This window comes from Nannospalax galili, unplaced genomic scaffold, assembly GCF_000622305.1.
Source record: "Nannospalax galili isolate Female #2095 unplaced genomic scaffold, S.galili_v1.0 scaffold492, whole genome shotgun sequence".
NCBI lineage: Eukaryota > Metazoa > Chordata > Mammalia > Rodentia > Spalacidae > Nannospalax > Nannospalax galili.
Genome location: NW_008332217.1, coordinates 1468928 through 1485375, shown reverse-complemented (window position 1 = coordinate 1485375; position 16448 = coordinate 1468928). Strand labels below are relative to the sequence as shown.

The 16448-nt window shown below is 52.2% G+C and overlaps 1 protein-coding gene across 1 annotated transcript in view; it reads left to right on the top strand.

The window, feature by feature from the left end:
• Window positions 1-16448, top strand: part of Prex1 (phosphatidylinositol-3,4,5-trisphosphate dependent Rac exchange factor 1) — a 170216-nt gene that overhangs the window by 71494 nt on the left and 82274 nt on the right. The window contains exons 4-5 of the mRNA XM_008827461.1: window positions 6948-7052; window positions 13539-13640. Of these exons, the coding sequence (XP_008825683.1) occupies window positions 6948-7052; window positions 13539-13640 (207 nt within the window). The remainder of the gene's footprint in view (window positions 1-6947; window positions 7053-13538; window positions 13641-16448) is intronic.

Below are 16448 nucleotides of genomic sequence, written 5' to 3'. Positions count from 1 at the left end.
CTTTAGTCCCAGCACTTGGGAAGCAGAGGCAGGCAGATCTCTGTCAGTTCAAGGCCAGCCTGGTCTACATAACAAGTTCCAGGCTAGCTGGGGCTACAGGGAGACCCTGTCTCAAAAAAAAAAAAAATCTCTCAAAAAACACCCACTAAACCACAAAAGGGATGGTGAGGCTGGGCCTGGTGCTGTAGGCCTGTTACCCCAGCTACTGGGGGTGGGGTGGGGTTGAAGCAAATTCCAGGTCTGCTTGGGCTACAGAGTGAATTCAAGGCCTGCTTAGACAATTTAGTGACATGCAGAGAAAATGAAAAGGCAGAAAGAGGGTTGAGGGTGTAGACAGTGGTGGGACATTTGTCTAGTGTGAGTGACCCACACCAGTGGGAAGCAAAATAGAGGGTGGGATGGTGAGTCCTTTCCAGGGTGGCTGGGACAGTGAAGGCAGGACACTGTTAGTGTTGGCTCAGCCATGCCGTGTATCCATGCCTGTGGCCTGGCACTCCTGCCCACCTCCCAAGAGTCCCTGGGGCAAAGTTCCCAGGCCTGAGGCCTCACTACAGGCTCTCAGTGACTTCCTGTGAGCCCCTGGGCCTCAGTAGGACAAATCCTTCCAGCCTCCCTGTGTGGAGGGCAAGGCCTTGGATGAAATGGAGAGTTTTATACAGTGTCTCCCCTGGGCTGCAAGAGACCTGCCAGAAACAACCTGACTGCTTCCTTCCTTTTCTAGAACTCTCCATAGCTCCTCCTGGAACCTCACCCCTCACTTGGACATACCAGTCCTTCTAGAACATTCTAGGCTTTCCCCCAGCAGGTCTCTCAGTAGGTTTCCCCAGAGATCCCTCCGCTCCCCTCCTGGCCCTGTCTTCTCTGTCCCCGTCTGTCCCTTTCTGTATGACCTTCCCTCTCTCCTTCATGGAGCTGTGAGCTCTGCCTGCTGCCCTCCTCTCCACTGTTTTCTGTCTTCACCAGTGACTTGCCCCCATTTTGCTCCTTTTTGTTTTGGGGTCTTCCTCTAGAGTACTAGCAACACATAAGTGGGGACTTTGTGCTCTCTAGTATGTCCCTACATCAGAGATAAGAGAGTCTGGACAGCTCGGTGCAGAAAGGCACTTGCTACCAAGCCTGACGATTTGAGTTAGATCCCCAGAACCCACATGGTAGAAGGAGAGAGCCAATTTCTGTGGTTTGAACTCTGGCCACCGCATGTGTGCCATGGAATGTGTGCCCTCCCCACCAAGCATAAATAAATAAACGTAAGTTTTAGAAAAGAAATGAGATTATCCCAAGTTCATCTGCCCATTCCATAGGCCAGCAGACTGAAGAAGGTCAAGCCCAAGGTCATGGCTATGTAAGTGACTGAACTGGGCTTCTTAGCAGTGAGCTAGACTTCTTCAGGTCACTGGTTCGAATGCAGTTGTGGCTTTTGCTGTATCTGTCTGCTGGTGTTACTGCCTAATCATTTAAAATTAGTTCATTTATGAACCTTGAACAAACATACTAAGCAAGGGAACGTAGTATGCCTGCTGGAAAGAAAAGCAGACGCCCCTTGCTGCAATGAAGGTTCTCGTGTGAGCAAAGGCACTGGAAATCCTGTTTATGCCTTCTGCATTGGCGAATCGGCCTTAGACCCAGAGCTCATTATGGGGCAGTTCCTGGGCCAGGCATGGCAGTCTGTAATTCTAGCTCTCAGGAGACTGAGATAGGAGGCTCAGGAGTTCCAAGCTATCTGGGCTACTTAGACTGTTTCTCAAAAAACTGGGAAAAGGCAGACTCCAGAGAAGACTCTGGCTGTGCCTGTTGCACCTGGCTGAGCCCCTCCTGGAGGCAGATCCAGCAGCGGCAGAAGCAGTGTGAGTCAGTGTTTTTCACTCTGAATTATGTTTTAATTTAAAATGTGGCACCATTACACTTCTGGAGGTGGTGAGTCTGGGCTGCTCATTTTCACTGCAGTGGGAGGCTGGTGTGAGGGTGGCCTGGGAGTTCGGGGAGCACTGAATACAGGTGAGGTTGCACAGGTGCCTTGCCAGGCTAAGCTGGTCCCGTCTGGAAGGATGTCAGAGCTGGAGTGGCCTCAGGGTCCTTCACACACAGTGGCAGCAAAGGGGCCCCACTTTGGGACAGTGTCTTTCTTAGACTCGGGGGCTGAGCAGGGGTTTGACAGCCTCGTCAGTGCCTGGAAAGAGTTCCTGGCCCTCCCCCAAACCCAATCAGTGAGCACTGAGTTTAACACAGATGAGCATTAAGTGGCCCTTTCCTCTGTGTCGGGTGCTGCTGTAAGTACCTCATGAATACCAGCTCATTAAAACTGCATGACAGCCAGGTGAAGTGGCTCAGTCCTGTATTCTCAGCATAGGGAAGGGCTAAGGCAGAAGGATTGCCACAGCTTTGAAAGCAGCCCTGGCTATGTGGTCAGTTCAGAGCTGGCCTGGGCTAAAGAATGAGACATATGTTTCAAAGCAAAACCCCCAGACTTCATAAGAGCCTCTAAAGGCAGATACTTTTACCACCTATTTTACATATGGGGAAACTGAGGCCCAGAGAGACTCAGATATAGATAAGTTTATGTGGCTAGTCATGTAAGAACTGGGATTAGGCCGGAGACATCCCCACTCAGGAGTCTGTTCCTGTCTTGAGTGACATGGCCTCTGAGTGACAGGCACAGTGGGCCTGAGCTTGTGGCATCAGGCAAAGCAGACCTGCTCCCTTCTGCTGGTGACCTCGCCAGCTGCAGGCATGGAGAGTGAATGACAGGGGACGTCATTTCAGATGGTGCTGGATATGAGATGGAGGTGTCGTTGACTGACTGTTCCACGCTGCTTCCAGCGGCCCCTCAGGGTCAGGACTGCTGGGTGGAGCAAACAAGTCCACAGCACACGGCAGATTTTCAGGTGAACGGCAGGTTATATTTGAGCATAATTGTGTCCCACGAAGTATTTGGGACAGCACACTAAATAATGACCTGTCATGCATCTGAGATGAAGGGTTACCTGAGTGTCCTGTGTGTCCCAGGGGTGAGATGGGGTGACTTAAGGGAAGGTGTTCTGACTGGTCGAGGGCAGAGGAGGTCCTGGTGACATAGGCGAATGTTGGGGAGACGTGAGATGACACGGGGCCAGGTCCTGTGGGGCTTCATGACCAAAGCCAAGATGGCAGGTTTTGTTCTGAGAGTTGTAGGCTGAGGGTTCATGAGCTCTGTTCTGTACACACACAGCTGTGTGGACAGGCAACTGGTTGGGGACTCCTGTAGATGGAACCCTGCCTCTTCTGCTCCCATAGGAAATCTGCATAGTCTGGTTGCTTCCTACCCTTCCTCGGCCTTTCTGGCTGTGGTGAGGAGTGCTCTGGACAGTGGGGACAGTCCTCGTGGCTCCCCTACGCGTTGTCCCCTTCTTGTTCCAGACCCACATCTGTCTGTCCCCACCCACCACAGCTGTGAGTGTAGCCATGTATGTGTCTCTTCCTTCCTGGTAACAACACCCAGCTCCTCCAGCCCTCTGAGAGAAAAGTCAAGCATTGGATGTGGAGCTGTTGGAACAGGGCTTCCACATCTGTAAAGACAAGGCCTGAGCCACAGCTGGATGGCTTGATGCAAAGGCAGGGGTGACTGATGGCTGGATTTGGAGCTGAGGGTGCTGCTTGCTACCTGGAGCTGCTGCTGCAGGCAGTGGGCATGGGCTCTGCCCTCCGAGAAGATGACTTTGCAGACTGTCAGAGATGAGGCATCCTATTCCTTTCTTCCCAACCCCACCTGTGGCAGACATTATTAATAAATCACAGTGTTCTGCTGGGCCCTGGGGCTCCCAGAGTCCTTGGCAGTAACCTCCAGCAGAGTTGATGGGTTGGCATGTGATAAAGAGATAGACTTGTCCTTGCTTTCTGGCCCAGCGCACCATGGTGGAGATGGAGGTGGACAGAGAGACTCCCTTATTACTCTTGGGCCCAGGCTTTTCATTTTCTCCACTTAGAATGTGGCTGGTCAAGAGGGTCTTCACTGTAAATTACAGATGTGCCAACTCAGGTAGGCTTAAGCAAAGGACTTTGTTTTTTGGTGCATGTAAGCAAAATCTTCAGGGATGAGTGTTGGCTTCAGGCATGGTCAGGTCCAGCAGCCCATAGGACATTTTTAGGCCCTGATTTTTTCCATTCCTGCGCTGTTTCCTGTATGTGATGGTGGTGGTACCTAGGGGGACAGCTCCTGTGATGGCTGAGATAACCCTAAGCAGCTTCATGCTGTCAGCTCAGCAGCCACAGTTCAAAGACCCTTCTTTTTCTTTAAGGGCTCCATATTGCCAGAACAGCTCTGAATGGCTTGGGTGTCATTTGCTTTTCCTTGCACTGATAGAACACCAGACAGAAACAGTTTAAGGGGGAAAGGTTTGTTTTGGTTCATGGTTCAGGGGATATGGTCCATTGTGGTGGGAAGGACATGCTAGTTGAGCGGCTGGTCCATAGTAACCCATTACGTATCTGTGGCCCAGGAAGCAGAGGGCCTGAGCCAGATGCAGGGCCAGGTTACAGCCCTCAAGGCCTACCCCCTCATCACCCACTTATTTTGGCCAGACCCTGTCTCCTAAAGGTTCCATGGTGAGCTGGCTTGGTGACGCATACCTTTAATTCCAGCACCTAGGAGGCAGAGACAGGCAGATCTGTGAGTTCCAGGACAGCCTGGTCTACATATTGAGTTCCAGGTCCAGCCAGGGGTACCCAAACAGTGTCCCCATCTGGGAACCACATCTTCAAACACATAGTCCTGTGGTGGGATATTTTATAGCCTGGATCACATGCTCACTTGTGCCCAAGGAAGGGTGGGTCAGTTTGGAAAGAAGCTTGGAGCAGGTCTACTTGGCTTCTCAGTTCCTCCCTCTGATTTCTCGTTTTTGTTTGTCAAATACATACAGTCCCCATCACACCACAGCCATGGCCTCCGCAGGTACAAGCCTGTCTCCATGGCAGTACATAGAGGGGAAGCAAAGCTTGCACATGGCCCAGGCACCAGCCACCTCAGGTTCGCTTTGACTCAGGAGCTGTCTTCCAAGCCCAGCCCTTCCTCTATGGCCCAGCAGAGACCTGGGCAGTTCTTGGACCTCTTCCTCTTCCTGAATCCACCTGGGGCCTGGATCCAGGAGGTGCTGGCAGCCCCCTCTGGAGGACTGCCAGCTTGCCGTGTGGCCGGGCTGGCCCCTCCGTCCACATGTCTCCTCAGTCCTCTCCGTTGCCTTTGTGATTTCCTGGACTCAACCGGAGACCAGTGAAGATGGAAAAGATCTGCCTGGGAGGTGTAGGGTGCCGGCTGGGGTTCCCCGCCTCTCTTCCCTTGCTTTTGTGTGCCACCAACGTGATGTGCTGTACAGCCTGGGGATGGAGGTTGTCTCCTGACTTCATGTGGTTCTGTGCATTGCAGCTGCTGTCTGTAGTGTCTGGAGCATGAAGCCTATGTGGTGTGACACCATGGTGGGCAGAGCTGTTTTTCTTGTAGTGTGTGTAAGTGTCAGCATGCTGGGTAATTGTGCCATTGTTTATATTGATACTTTTTCCAACAATTGGTGTTCGTTGCTTGCATTCTTTGTAGTGACTCCTTGGAGATACTTGCTGTGCCCAATAATGCTTATTCAATGCCAGGCTGTTCTCAGATTATATGTGTCACTTAACCTGTCAGTGGGCCAAGTGTCAGGCATGTGTTATTCACAGGCAGGAAACCTAGGTTCAGGGCTGTGGAGCACCTTGGCTGGGGTCACCCGCTACTCGGAGTGTGATGCTGGGCTTGTTTCCTCACTATGGTGAAGGGACCTCTGGGGCTTAGCCTGTGAATTTGGCTTGAGATTTCTACCCTGTGCATTGCCTGACTCTCATCCCCATCTCATACCACGACAGGCCCCTGGTCCTGCCATATCAGGAGGTGTGAGACACTGGGCAAGAGGCTTTATCTTGCTTTTCGGGTGGATGGTTCGGCACTAACCTCATGGGATATGATGAGGAATGACTGTCAAACTGGTTGAGAGAAGAGAGTGGCTTTAACCCCATGCTTTGGCACATTGTTGGTGTGGCAGTCACCTCTGGCTGTAGGCTTGTTGGTCCTCAAGATGTGTGCTCAGATCTGTGTGGAGGCCTGAGTGCTATGGGCTGGGGTCCCTGTTGATTCAGAAACTTCCTTCCTCTATCTCCTTCCTGTCTCCTTCCTCAGGCTCCTTCATCTGCCTCCCTCCTAGGCTCCCATTGATTTGGAAGTGGTCTCCCTCCTCCGTCTCCCTCCTCTGTCCCCCTCCTCTGGCTTCCTTCTTCCCTCCACCTCTGTAGGAAGTGTGGACAGCTGGGGCTTCTTTAGAAACAAGACCCACCTCTTCCTTCCTTGGCTTCTTGGGGTCTCTGGCCCACCCTCCCGTCCAGGTCCAGGCCCTGCAGCCCTTCCTCCCTGAGGGGTTTCCCCAGGACATCCTTTCTTGGGATGTGGCTGGTTCTGGATTCTTTTGGAATGGGGAACACTTAGCCAGGGCTTCCTGCGAAGAGAGCTCTGTTCCTTCCAGTTTTGGAATCCTGACTGCTGGGCAGAGACCTGGTGACCTTCAGGTGACCTCTAGGCTGGAAGGAGTCCAACTTTGGACCCAGAGGTCAACAAGAGGTATCCTCCTGGTGGAACAACCCCATGATATTTTTTAGCACCGCTTTGCGGAGGACACTGAGGCACAGGGTCGGGAGCAGGAAAGTCGCCCCATTTCACAGTAGGAAATACAGAGCCAGTGTCCCGGCTCAGGCCGCCTTGTTCAATCTGTGCCCTGGATCCCCCTGTTGTGTTGCTTCCCAAAAGGTCACTCAGGCTGCTGGACACAAGTGGGGCAAGTGGGCCCCATAAAGCAAGCTAGAGCCACTTCACCTGGAGGCCCTAGACTTTCCAGGGCCCCAGGGGGTGCCACCTCTTGCCTCTGCCTGCCTCTCACAGTGCTGCCCTTGTCTTGCAGAAGGACAAGTTCTGTGTGTATGAAGAATACTGCAGCAACCATGAGAAGGCCCTGCGGCTGCTGGTGGAGCTCAACAAGGTCCCTGCCGCGCGGGCCTTCCTCCTGGTAAGTGCCCAGCCTGAGTGCCTGGAGCTCCCACAGGAGGACTCTCTGGCTTCAAGAGAGCTGTAGTGGACCCTGAGGCCCTCCTTGGGTTGTCAGCTCCCAAGGGTGGCTGATCTTGTCTATGGGGGCCAGTGGGTGGGTTTTCTGGGCTATTTGTACCCTGCAGTCCCTGTCATTTTCACTCATCTCCATATTGAATGTATAAGGACCTGGGCTGTGTTCCAGTAAAGCTCTGTGTACAGAAATGGGCAGAGGACCAGATTAGGGTTGATCTCCAATTCCTGGTCTAAAGTGTAGGGGATGGAAGTGGGTTCTGGGGATCGGACTCAAGTTGTCAGGCTTATGCACCCACTGAGCCATTTTGCTTTCCACCCCCAACCCTACCTCCTTAAGATGTGGTCTCACTTGGTAGTCCAAGCTGGTTTGGAAATTATCTTCTTCCTGCTTTGACCTCTCTAGTACTGGTATAATATGTATGCCACATGCACAAAGTATATTCTGGTCAGCCCTATGTCCACTAAAAATTCTAAGAATATATTAGAGTACCCCTCCTACCCTTCACCAAAGGTAGATTTGGGGATTCCATGATGCCAAGTGCCTTTCTTGGAGTCTGTACTTGAAAAGGGATCCAGCTCATTTGGACTCCAATCCTGTGACCTCACCTCTGAGTCCCCGCTCATTCATCCAGGGACACCCCTACCCCAGGCTACCACTTTCCTGTCAGGACTTAGCACAGGAGTTGAACAGGAGACTGCTGTAGCTGAGGTGTGTGAGCCAGGCTCGCAGGGAGAGCTGATCTACTTCGCTTGCCTCCTGACCGGCCCCTCTGTGCACAGCTTCCTGTAGAGCGTTCCCAGGCCTTTGATTCAAGCATCCTCGTTTCCTGCACTGGCAAGTTTACACTGCTTGGCCGAGGGCCAGGGCGTGTCTAGGGAGGCAAAGTGGCCAACTTGTTTCCATTTTTGTCTGCAGTCCATCAGAGCTCTCCAGGCCGGCCTCCCCCACTCCAGCTCCCTGCATTTTCTCACTTTGATTTTTGCACTTGTGTTCATAAAACAGTGTGGGTAGAAGGCAGTAATGAAGTCACGTCAGCACTAGCCCATGGGGCAGAGATGGCCACGCTCTGCCCTGGCCTGTACCTTTGAGTAGCCCTGCCCTGCCCTAGTCCCTGCTGCCCAGCTCTTCCCCAGGAAGGTGCCAGAAAGGGTTCTGGGAGGCAGGAAGAGGCCAGGAAGGTGGGGGGCATGGGAAAGGAAAGCGTCCCCCCACTTCCTTCCCATGCAGCCTTCCCGGTGGGCCAGGCTGCTGTTCTGGTGACATCTGGCTGGGGGCTGCTTGAACGAGGAAGAGTATGGGGTGCTGCACATGTGCCATCTGTCCCTATCTTGCTGGTGTCTCCCAGCTTCTGGCCACCTGCAAAAGAGCTGCAAATGAGTGTTTCAGGAGCTGCCCATGCTGGGGACAGACAGAAGCCGGTTCTCAAATGGAGATGCCCTGTGTTACTTACAGGGCTCAGAGACTTCAACTTTCTGGACCTTGGTACTTGTGTCCGTTAAATGGGTGGCTTGTGTATTCAATCTGTGGCTTTTGTGTGTAGAGAGCCTGTCATCGGGAGGGGCTCAGTGTCAGGTAAAGCAAATGTCACTATCCTCATGCAGTGGCCATTCCAGTCCTACGTGATATATACTGTGGCCTTGTGTTCTCTGCAGGATGTAAAATAAGCTGGGGATGGGGGGGATGCATGAGGGAGAGATGGGGTGACTGCCATTTCAGTTTTGTCTTTAAGAAAATGCTGTCTAAGCTGAGAGAGAAGCAGAGCTGTGGATAGGGTTGGGAGGAAGCTGGGAAAGTCCTGTAGGCAGAGGAACTTCAGTGCAAAGGCCCTGGGGTAGGTATGTGCTTGAGGACCAGAGGGAAGGCTGGAGGCCAGAGGGATGAGCCTGAGAGGAAAAGGAGGAAGAGAGGAGGTTGGAGTTGGAAAGAGGACAGTAACACAGGAGTGTTTCATCTCTGGAAAGAGCCCGAGGCTTTTAGAGAAACTATGGAAGCGTATCACATGTATGCTAAGGGTGACAGGTGTTTCTGTCTATACTCACCTAGATCTACCACTGGCGTCAGAGTCAGAGGATACCTAACACTCTGGAAACTTCCTTCACTCTCCATCCTGGCTGTATCTTGCCCGTAGAGGTTAGCTCCATGCTGTTCTCCATCAGAGGTTGGCTCTGCCTTTTCTAGAATTACATATGAAGTCACACCTGTCTTTCCAGCACTCTAAAGTGCTGGGAACTCTTGATCAGGAGTTCAAGGCCAGCCCGGGTTACACAGGGAGAGCTTGTCTCCTTAAAAAAAAAGAAAAGCAGCAGTCTGCATTCGTGGAAGGGTACAAGGATACTTTGGGGTCTGATGCTGGGCTGTGAGCTTCAGCCCCATGGAACACGTGGCAGTTCTCTGAACACTTAGCATTGCCACTCCGAGGAGAGTGGGAAAGCCATAGGGTTGAACAGAGGGTGACCCAAATGAATTTGCAGCAGTCCCTTGGCTTTGTGAGGTGGGAGCAAGGATGGGGACGTGGGGTGGGGGCACACTTTTCTTCTGACTGCCAAACATTTGCCTCATTCTAGCCCAGTTTTGAGGGGTCAGAAGTGCAGAATCAAGGGGTCCTGGGGACTTGCTCCCTCAAAGCCACCATCCTCTTGTGGCTTACTGTGGCTCCAGGTGGCCCATTTCCATCACCGTCCTCAGGGGCCTCTCTGTATCCTCTCCTCCTCTTGTAAGTAGTCATTGGACTTAGGGTTCCTCATCTCAGATGACCTCATCTTAACTAATCACATCTGTGAAGACCCTGTTTCAAAAAATAAGGCCACATTCCAACATCTGGATGAGTATGGCTTTGCGGGGGGCACCATTTAACCCACACAGGGTGACTGCAACTGCCTAGGCCCAGACACTGGTGACTGGTTGTGGGGTGGCAGAGATGGGGGAGTGGTCAGGTGTCAGTAGAGGAGGAAGGCCCAGTTAACAGCCTTAGGATGTTAGTGAACCAAAGGACCCAAAGACAACTCCAGGATTAGGGCCTGTCTTAGTTTTCTTTTCCTGTTGTGATAAAATACTGTGACAAAAGCAACCTTAAGGAGAGGTTTATTCCACTCACAATTCTAGGTTATAGACCATCACTGACGGGTGAGTGGGGGTGGGGTAGCTTGAATCAGCTAGTCACATCACACCCACAGTCGAGCAGAGAATGCATGCATGCTAGTATTCGGGTCATCCAGTGCAGGACCCACGCAGGGAATGGTACCACCCACAGTGGGAGGTCTTCCCACGTCAGTTAACATCATCCAGACAGTCTCCCACAGATGTGCCCACAGGGTAGCCTGATCTAGACAGTCCCTCATTGAGACTCTTTCCAGTGATTCTAGATTGTGTCAAGTTGACAATTAAAACCAACCAGCACAGGATCCCAACTGTTGGCAGAGTGGAGGTGGTATTTTCCTTAGGTGGTGAAGACTGGGATGGAAGCAGGCAGGTGAGGTGAACAGGAATTTCCTTCTCAGTGAGAGGCGGGCAGTGAGGTCAGGCAGGCAGAGGAACTGGAGCCTGGAGTGCAAGGACAGCACTGCGCTCACTGGAGGAGAGAACCCTAGCATCTCCAGTCAAGGGCTCTGTGTAAAGCTGTGGGCATGGATGTGGACCAGGGAGCCAGTGCTGTCAGCACGGAAAGCTGGCTAGGCAGGGTCTGATGCCTGTGAGGGGCTGAGAGGACCAAGGGGTGACACTCACCCGAGGGTCCTCTGTGAGCAGGGAAGATTTTCAAGCTCTGTCCCCAGGGCCTGGAGTGGAAATAGACCAGTGAATGCAGATATGTGTGTTGTTCGTTTATCTCTTAAATGAAAATAACTCGAGGTCTGGGGCTAGGGCTCAGTTGGTACAGTGCCTGCCTAGCATCCATGAAGCCCTTGGTTTCAACCCTAGCAGGTAAACTAGGCATGGTGGCACATGCCTGAAATCCCAGGATTCAGAGAGTAGATGATTAGAAGTTCAAGGGTATCCTCAGCTATATAGTGTATTCAAGGCTAGCCTGGGGTACATGATACCTTGTCTCAAAAAAGGAAAAAAGAAAGCAGAGCAAACAAGACAACAGTTGAGATTCTGGAGAGTTATGGGGGACAGTTGGTGGTTGTGGCCTTCCTGTGAAGACTCTTCAGGCCAGGAAAGATACAGGCCCTTCCCCTGCCAGGCCCCTGGGGCTTCTGGAAAGCTCTCCCCACATCCCTAGCTCCCTGTTCTCCTCTGTTCGGAGCTGACATCACCCAGGCAGCTTATGGCCAGTACTGGCTCAGAGAACAAAGGCCCAAGTGTATGCAGTGTGGGGCCTGGCATCACCCAGCTGCCTCAGCCTGGACCCCTCATCTGTGCCAAGGACAGATGCCAGGGGCCGTATAAGCAACCACAGCAAGGACCCAGGGCTCAGAATCCAACTCAGAGGAGGGAATTCATGATGATGTCTCCAGGGCAGTTGGGCAGTGCTGGGACTAAGTGAGCTCCGGGTCGCACAGGTTCCCCGTGGGAAATGAAAGGCAGCCGGCGCACCTGTGCCTCAATGTGTGAACATTCTGTGGGTGCCTAGTGTGTGCTGAGACCCGGGTGAAAGATAGGCAGGGTCCCTTTTCCTACCTGCTGGGTGGCGTATGTACACTACACTGTGAACCTTAGGGACCCAGGACTGCCGACCACAGATACACAGTGCCTGCCTCCTACGTCTGAAACATGACTAAGATCAGAACCCCTCAGAAGGGGAGGGCATTACCTGGGACACATGGCACATGTAGATTTCCAGAAGCCCCAGTGGCTGTGGAAGCTTCAGGTGGAGGGAAATTTGAGGGTGACTGAGGAGTCAGTGAAGTGCTGACCAGGCACAGGACGTGAGTTCCATCCCTCAGGACCCACATAGAAAAGCCGGTGGTGCACATGCTTGTAATCATAGTGGTGGGGAGGTGGAGACCACTGACCAACCAGCCTGATTGAAGCAGTAGCTCCAGGTTCAGTGAGAGACCCTGCCTCAGAAAATAAGGTGGAGATCCATTGAGGAAGACACCTGACTTCAACCTCTGGCCTCCACATGCATGTGTGGGCACACATACCTGTACTGCAGCTGTGGCTCACTAGTTTTGGGGTGAAGGGCTGACCACCCTCCACTCCAATGTCCACACTATGAATGGGAATAGTTTTCAGTTCTCAGGGTGGCTGGAAATCAGGCTCTGGGACGTTGACCGGAGAATGGTTGGTATGATGTTTATAATCGATGGGGCAGAAGAAGGCCCTGTGGGTGGGAGGCTAAGGCCAGGGTGCTCCTGGGGGCTGGTTGTAGGGGGCATTGAGTTGATCAGCTTGGATATAGATGGTATTTATGGGAGTTCTGGTAACAGCTTTAGAGGCCCAGTTCTAAACTCTACCTGTCAGGATAGTCACAGACCAGCACTAAGCATCCATTTCCTAGGTAAGCTTGAGTCCATTTCCTAGGTAAGCTTCCTCAATTCCTTAACCTCAGCCAGGAGGCTAGTCTATTGGAATCTGGATGTTTTCTACTCAAATTTTGATATACTCTTCATAAACATAAGTTAGGAAGCTGGAGAGATGGCTCAGTAATTAAGGGCACCTACTGCTTTTACAGAGGACCCAAGTTCAGTTCCCAGTACCATGTTGGGTGGCTCACATCTACCTGTAACTCTACTTCCAGGGAATCTGATGCCCTCTTCTGGCCTCCTCAGCCACCCACACAACATGAAGCACACACTTACACACATATAAATACATACATAGGCATAAAAAGTAAAAAATAAAAGCCCATAGCAGTTAGGTTTTTTTTTTAATGTCTTTAAAAAAAGATTTATAAGTGGGGCTGTGCCTCGTAGCCTTGTGATTTGTTTGCTTGCTCCAGGAAGTTTGAGGGTTTATTTGTGTTGCTCTGTGTGGCCCTGGTTCTCCTGTGTTACTGGTCATTTGGGGTCCTGTTCTAGAAATGTTCTACCAATTTAAACAAAAATACAAACATTTCTCTCCCTTCTCTGGTGGATGGTTGGCTACTTAGGGTGCTTCTCAGTTTATTCAGTCTTAGTAAGGCAGTTTGACTATCCCTGGTCCCTCTCAGGTGTGTATGTGTGTGGCAAGTTTGTCTAGACCAGAATGTCAGAGTTGTCTGTCGAAGTCTCCAGAGTCAATATTTTCAGATTTGCAACTCTGTGGAGTTCTGCCATTGTCCCGTGTTTGGTGTGGCCCTGTGGGGCCACACCTGAATACAGCATGGGTGAGATCAGGCCCCAGACATGGCCTGATACAGACTCCTATAGGGCTCTAAACTTTGTCCCCCTTCCTCGGGTTTCTGACTGTTTCCGAGTGCTTGTCTACACTGCATTCTGTTGCGAGAGTGTTCCCACATTCCCGGCTGTCCTTGGTCAGTGTTAATGACCATTTCTTGTCCCCCTGCAGAGCTGCATGCTTCTGGGAGGCAGGAAGACCACGGACATCCCTTTGGAGGGATACCTGCTGTCCCCTATCCAGAGGATCTGCAAGTACCCGCTCCTGCTGAAGGTGAGACTCACTCGCTCCTCTCCCTAAGTGGAAATGGCAGGAAGCCCGGCTCTGCCAGGCCTTTTCAGATGAAAGAATGAGTTAGTTCAGGGAGCCATGATGCTTAGTGGCAGAGCTGGCCCTGAGCCAGGCTAAGCCCAAACCAGCCCCTGCCTCTTTCTCTGCTGTTCTCTGGGCCTCTACACACAACGTCATCTCCAGCAAGGCAGCAGATGGCTCAGGCATCTGGCTTCACACCCTGTCAAGTTTAAAGTCAGCAGGAGACAGCAAACTTCTCGAGTTCTGATGGATGCCTGAGAGTCACTCTGGCTGTGGCTGTTTGTGGATGTGGCCATCTGTGCCTGGGGGTATGGCATACCCCAAATGGTTTGGGTCCAAGTCATGTTGAACCAATCATAGGAAACATCAACTTAGACCTCTGATCATCTTCCATTCAGCTTAGACTATTGCTTTTTCCCTGAGCCAATCACGGCTGAGTAGTGCTATGTTCTGATTGGCTGAGACAGGGCCCTGAACTCTACTCTGCTCCCATGACAGAGAGCCAAGTAGGACCGTGTTCTGATTGGCTGAGATCTGGGTCAGGTGCTGTGTGCTTCAACCAATTATTCTGCACTCAGACTTGTACCTTGAACAAGTAACCAGAGCCCATATGCCCATAGTCCCTAGGAGGGGGCAGACAGCCCCATACTGAAACCTGGCTCTTCCTGGAGGGCAGGGGATGGCTTGGCATAGCTGCCGAAGCACCTGCCACCTCCTTCCCAGCCAGCCACCCTGGTTTGGCTTTGGTTTAACAGCCCAGAGCAGACCTGCTGTCTGTTGGTGTCGGGGGGGCGTCCCAGGACGGCTCCATCTTTAGCTTCAGAGTGGGTAGTTGGGCAGGTCCAAAGCTTCGTGGGTGGCTCTGCCGCCATCGGCTGCTCACTTCAGCCTGCCCAGCCCTTGCAAATGGCTATTGGCCAGTGCTGGCCCTGGCTCTGTCCTGTAGCCTGTCTGACAGTTCCTGGATTTCCTGCTAGCAGGTCAGTCTGCCTGCTGGTGCCTCATTCAAGCACCTGCTCCTAATGTCCTTTCTCCATGAAGTGGAGGGTGGGGATGGGAAGGGTGCTAGGGAACTCTACACCCACCCAGGTGGGTGACCTGGACATCTGAACGCCAGACCTAGAGCCATCAACACTTCTGGGAACATGATTGTGTGTGTGTGTGTGTGTGTGTGTGTGTGTGTGTGTGTGTGTGTGTACATGTGTATATCCCATCTACCTTGAATTTTGAGATAGAATCTCTCACTGGGGTGTGGGACTCACTGATTGGTCTAACCTGGCTGACCATTGAGCCCTAGGGATCTGCCTGTCTCTGCCTCCCCAGAGCTGGGATTACAAGAGCAGGTTTCACAATGCCTAGTTTTTTACATGGATGCTGGGGATTGAACTCAGGCCTTCATGCTTGCTCAGCCTGGGACATGATTCTTTAACATGTGTAGCCATGGCGATGGGGCTCAGCTCTCCCTGCGCTTCTTCCAGTCCATGGCTACTTGCACCTCCCAGGGAGCTTTAGCGGAAGCTCAGCTGTGTCCTCTGTTATTCCCATGGCCACACGGACAGTAGGATCCTGGTCAGGGCTCAGAAGCTGCATACGGAGCTGGACTTGGGACTTGAGGACTGGGCTGGCCCTTTGTGGCTGCCCCTGGCTCTGTTCACTGTTTATTTTGCATTCAGATTAATTCCTAGCACTCAGGTGCACTGTGGGGTTTAGAGAGAGGGTTGGCGAAACCATGGCCTAATGGCCAGATCCAGTCTGTGGCCTGCTGGTGTGTCCTGAGTGCTAAGAATGGAGTTTGTGTTTTTTGTGAAGATCACCAACAGAGCAAAACAACCACAAAAACGAAACCAGAATATTCAAGAGGAACTGGCGCTGGCCAGCAGAGCCTGGCTGCACGCTTTTTGGCCCTTGCGAGCCCTGCTTTAGGGCTGGGCTTTGTAGCCATGGCTGCCCAGGTCTGGGTTCCAGCTCTGCTATTTATTAGCCCTGCATCTTGAGTGAGCTATACTTTTTATGCCCCAGTTTCTCCTTTGTGGTGCAGGACTTAGGACAGTAGTACTTCTGGGCTTGTTATGAACTGAGCATGTACCCATAGCCATCAGGATGGCACAGTGTCCCGTTTTACATATGAGGTCACGGATTAGGGAAATGGCCTGCCCAAGACCACATGAACTACTGATGACCAGTCTCCTGGAGTCCCGCCTCAGGTCCCTCGGATGGTGCATCTACTGAAGAAGTATTTTGAGAACTAAGCCACCACAGCACTTGAGTGTTAAGTCTGCAGACCTTGCTAGCTCATTAAACGGGGCCTGGGAGTGTTGGTAGTTTTGCCTTCATGGCTCAGAGCCTGGTCTGCTTTTCTGGATTCTAATCCTTGAACATCTGACCCTTGAGGAAAAAACCCCAGCCATATCCCCAGTGCTGGGCTGAACTGTTAACCTCTCGGTTTCTAGGTCTTGGCAAAGGCTGAGTGACTCCAGTAACCTGTGATTCTGTGACATGGGTCAGTAACCTGTAAGTGGGGACTTGTGTGTACAGGTTGCCTTGAAGCTGCATGTGAGGCCTGTACTTGTCCCCAAAAGATGAAGCTTAGTCCCCCAGGACTCCTGTTCTAGGGGGATGGGGCAGCTGCAGGAGGAGGGCCTGCCTTTGCCCCCCACTTCTAGCTGTTCTCTCCTCCTTTCAAGCTGTGGGTACTGGGAGCCAGAGTTGACTGGGGACCAGCCAGCAGGGCCTGAGAGTCCTGTGGGGACACACATGCTTCCCGCCTGA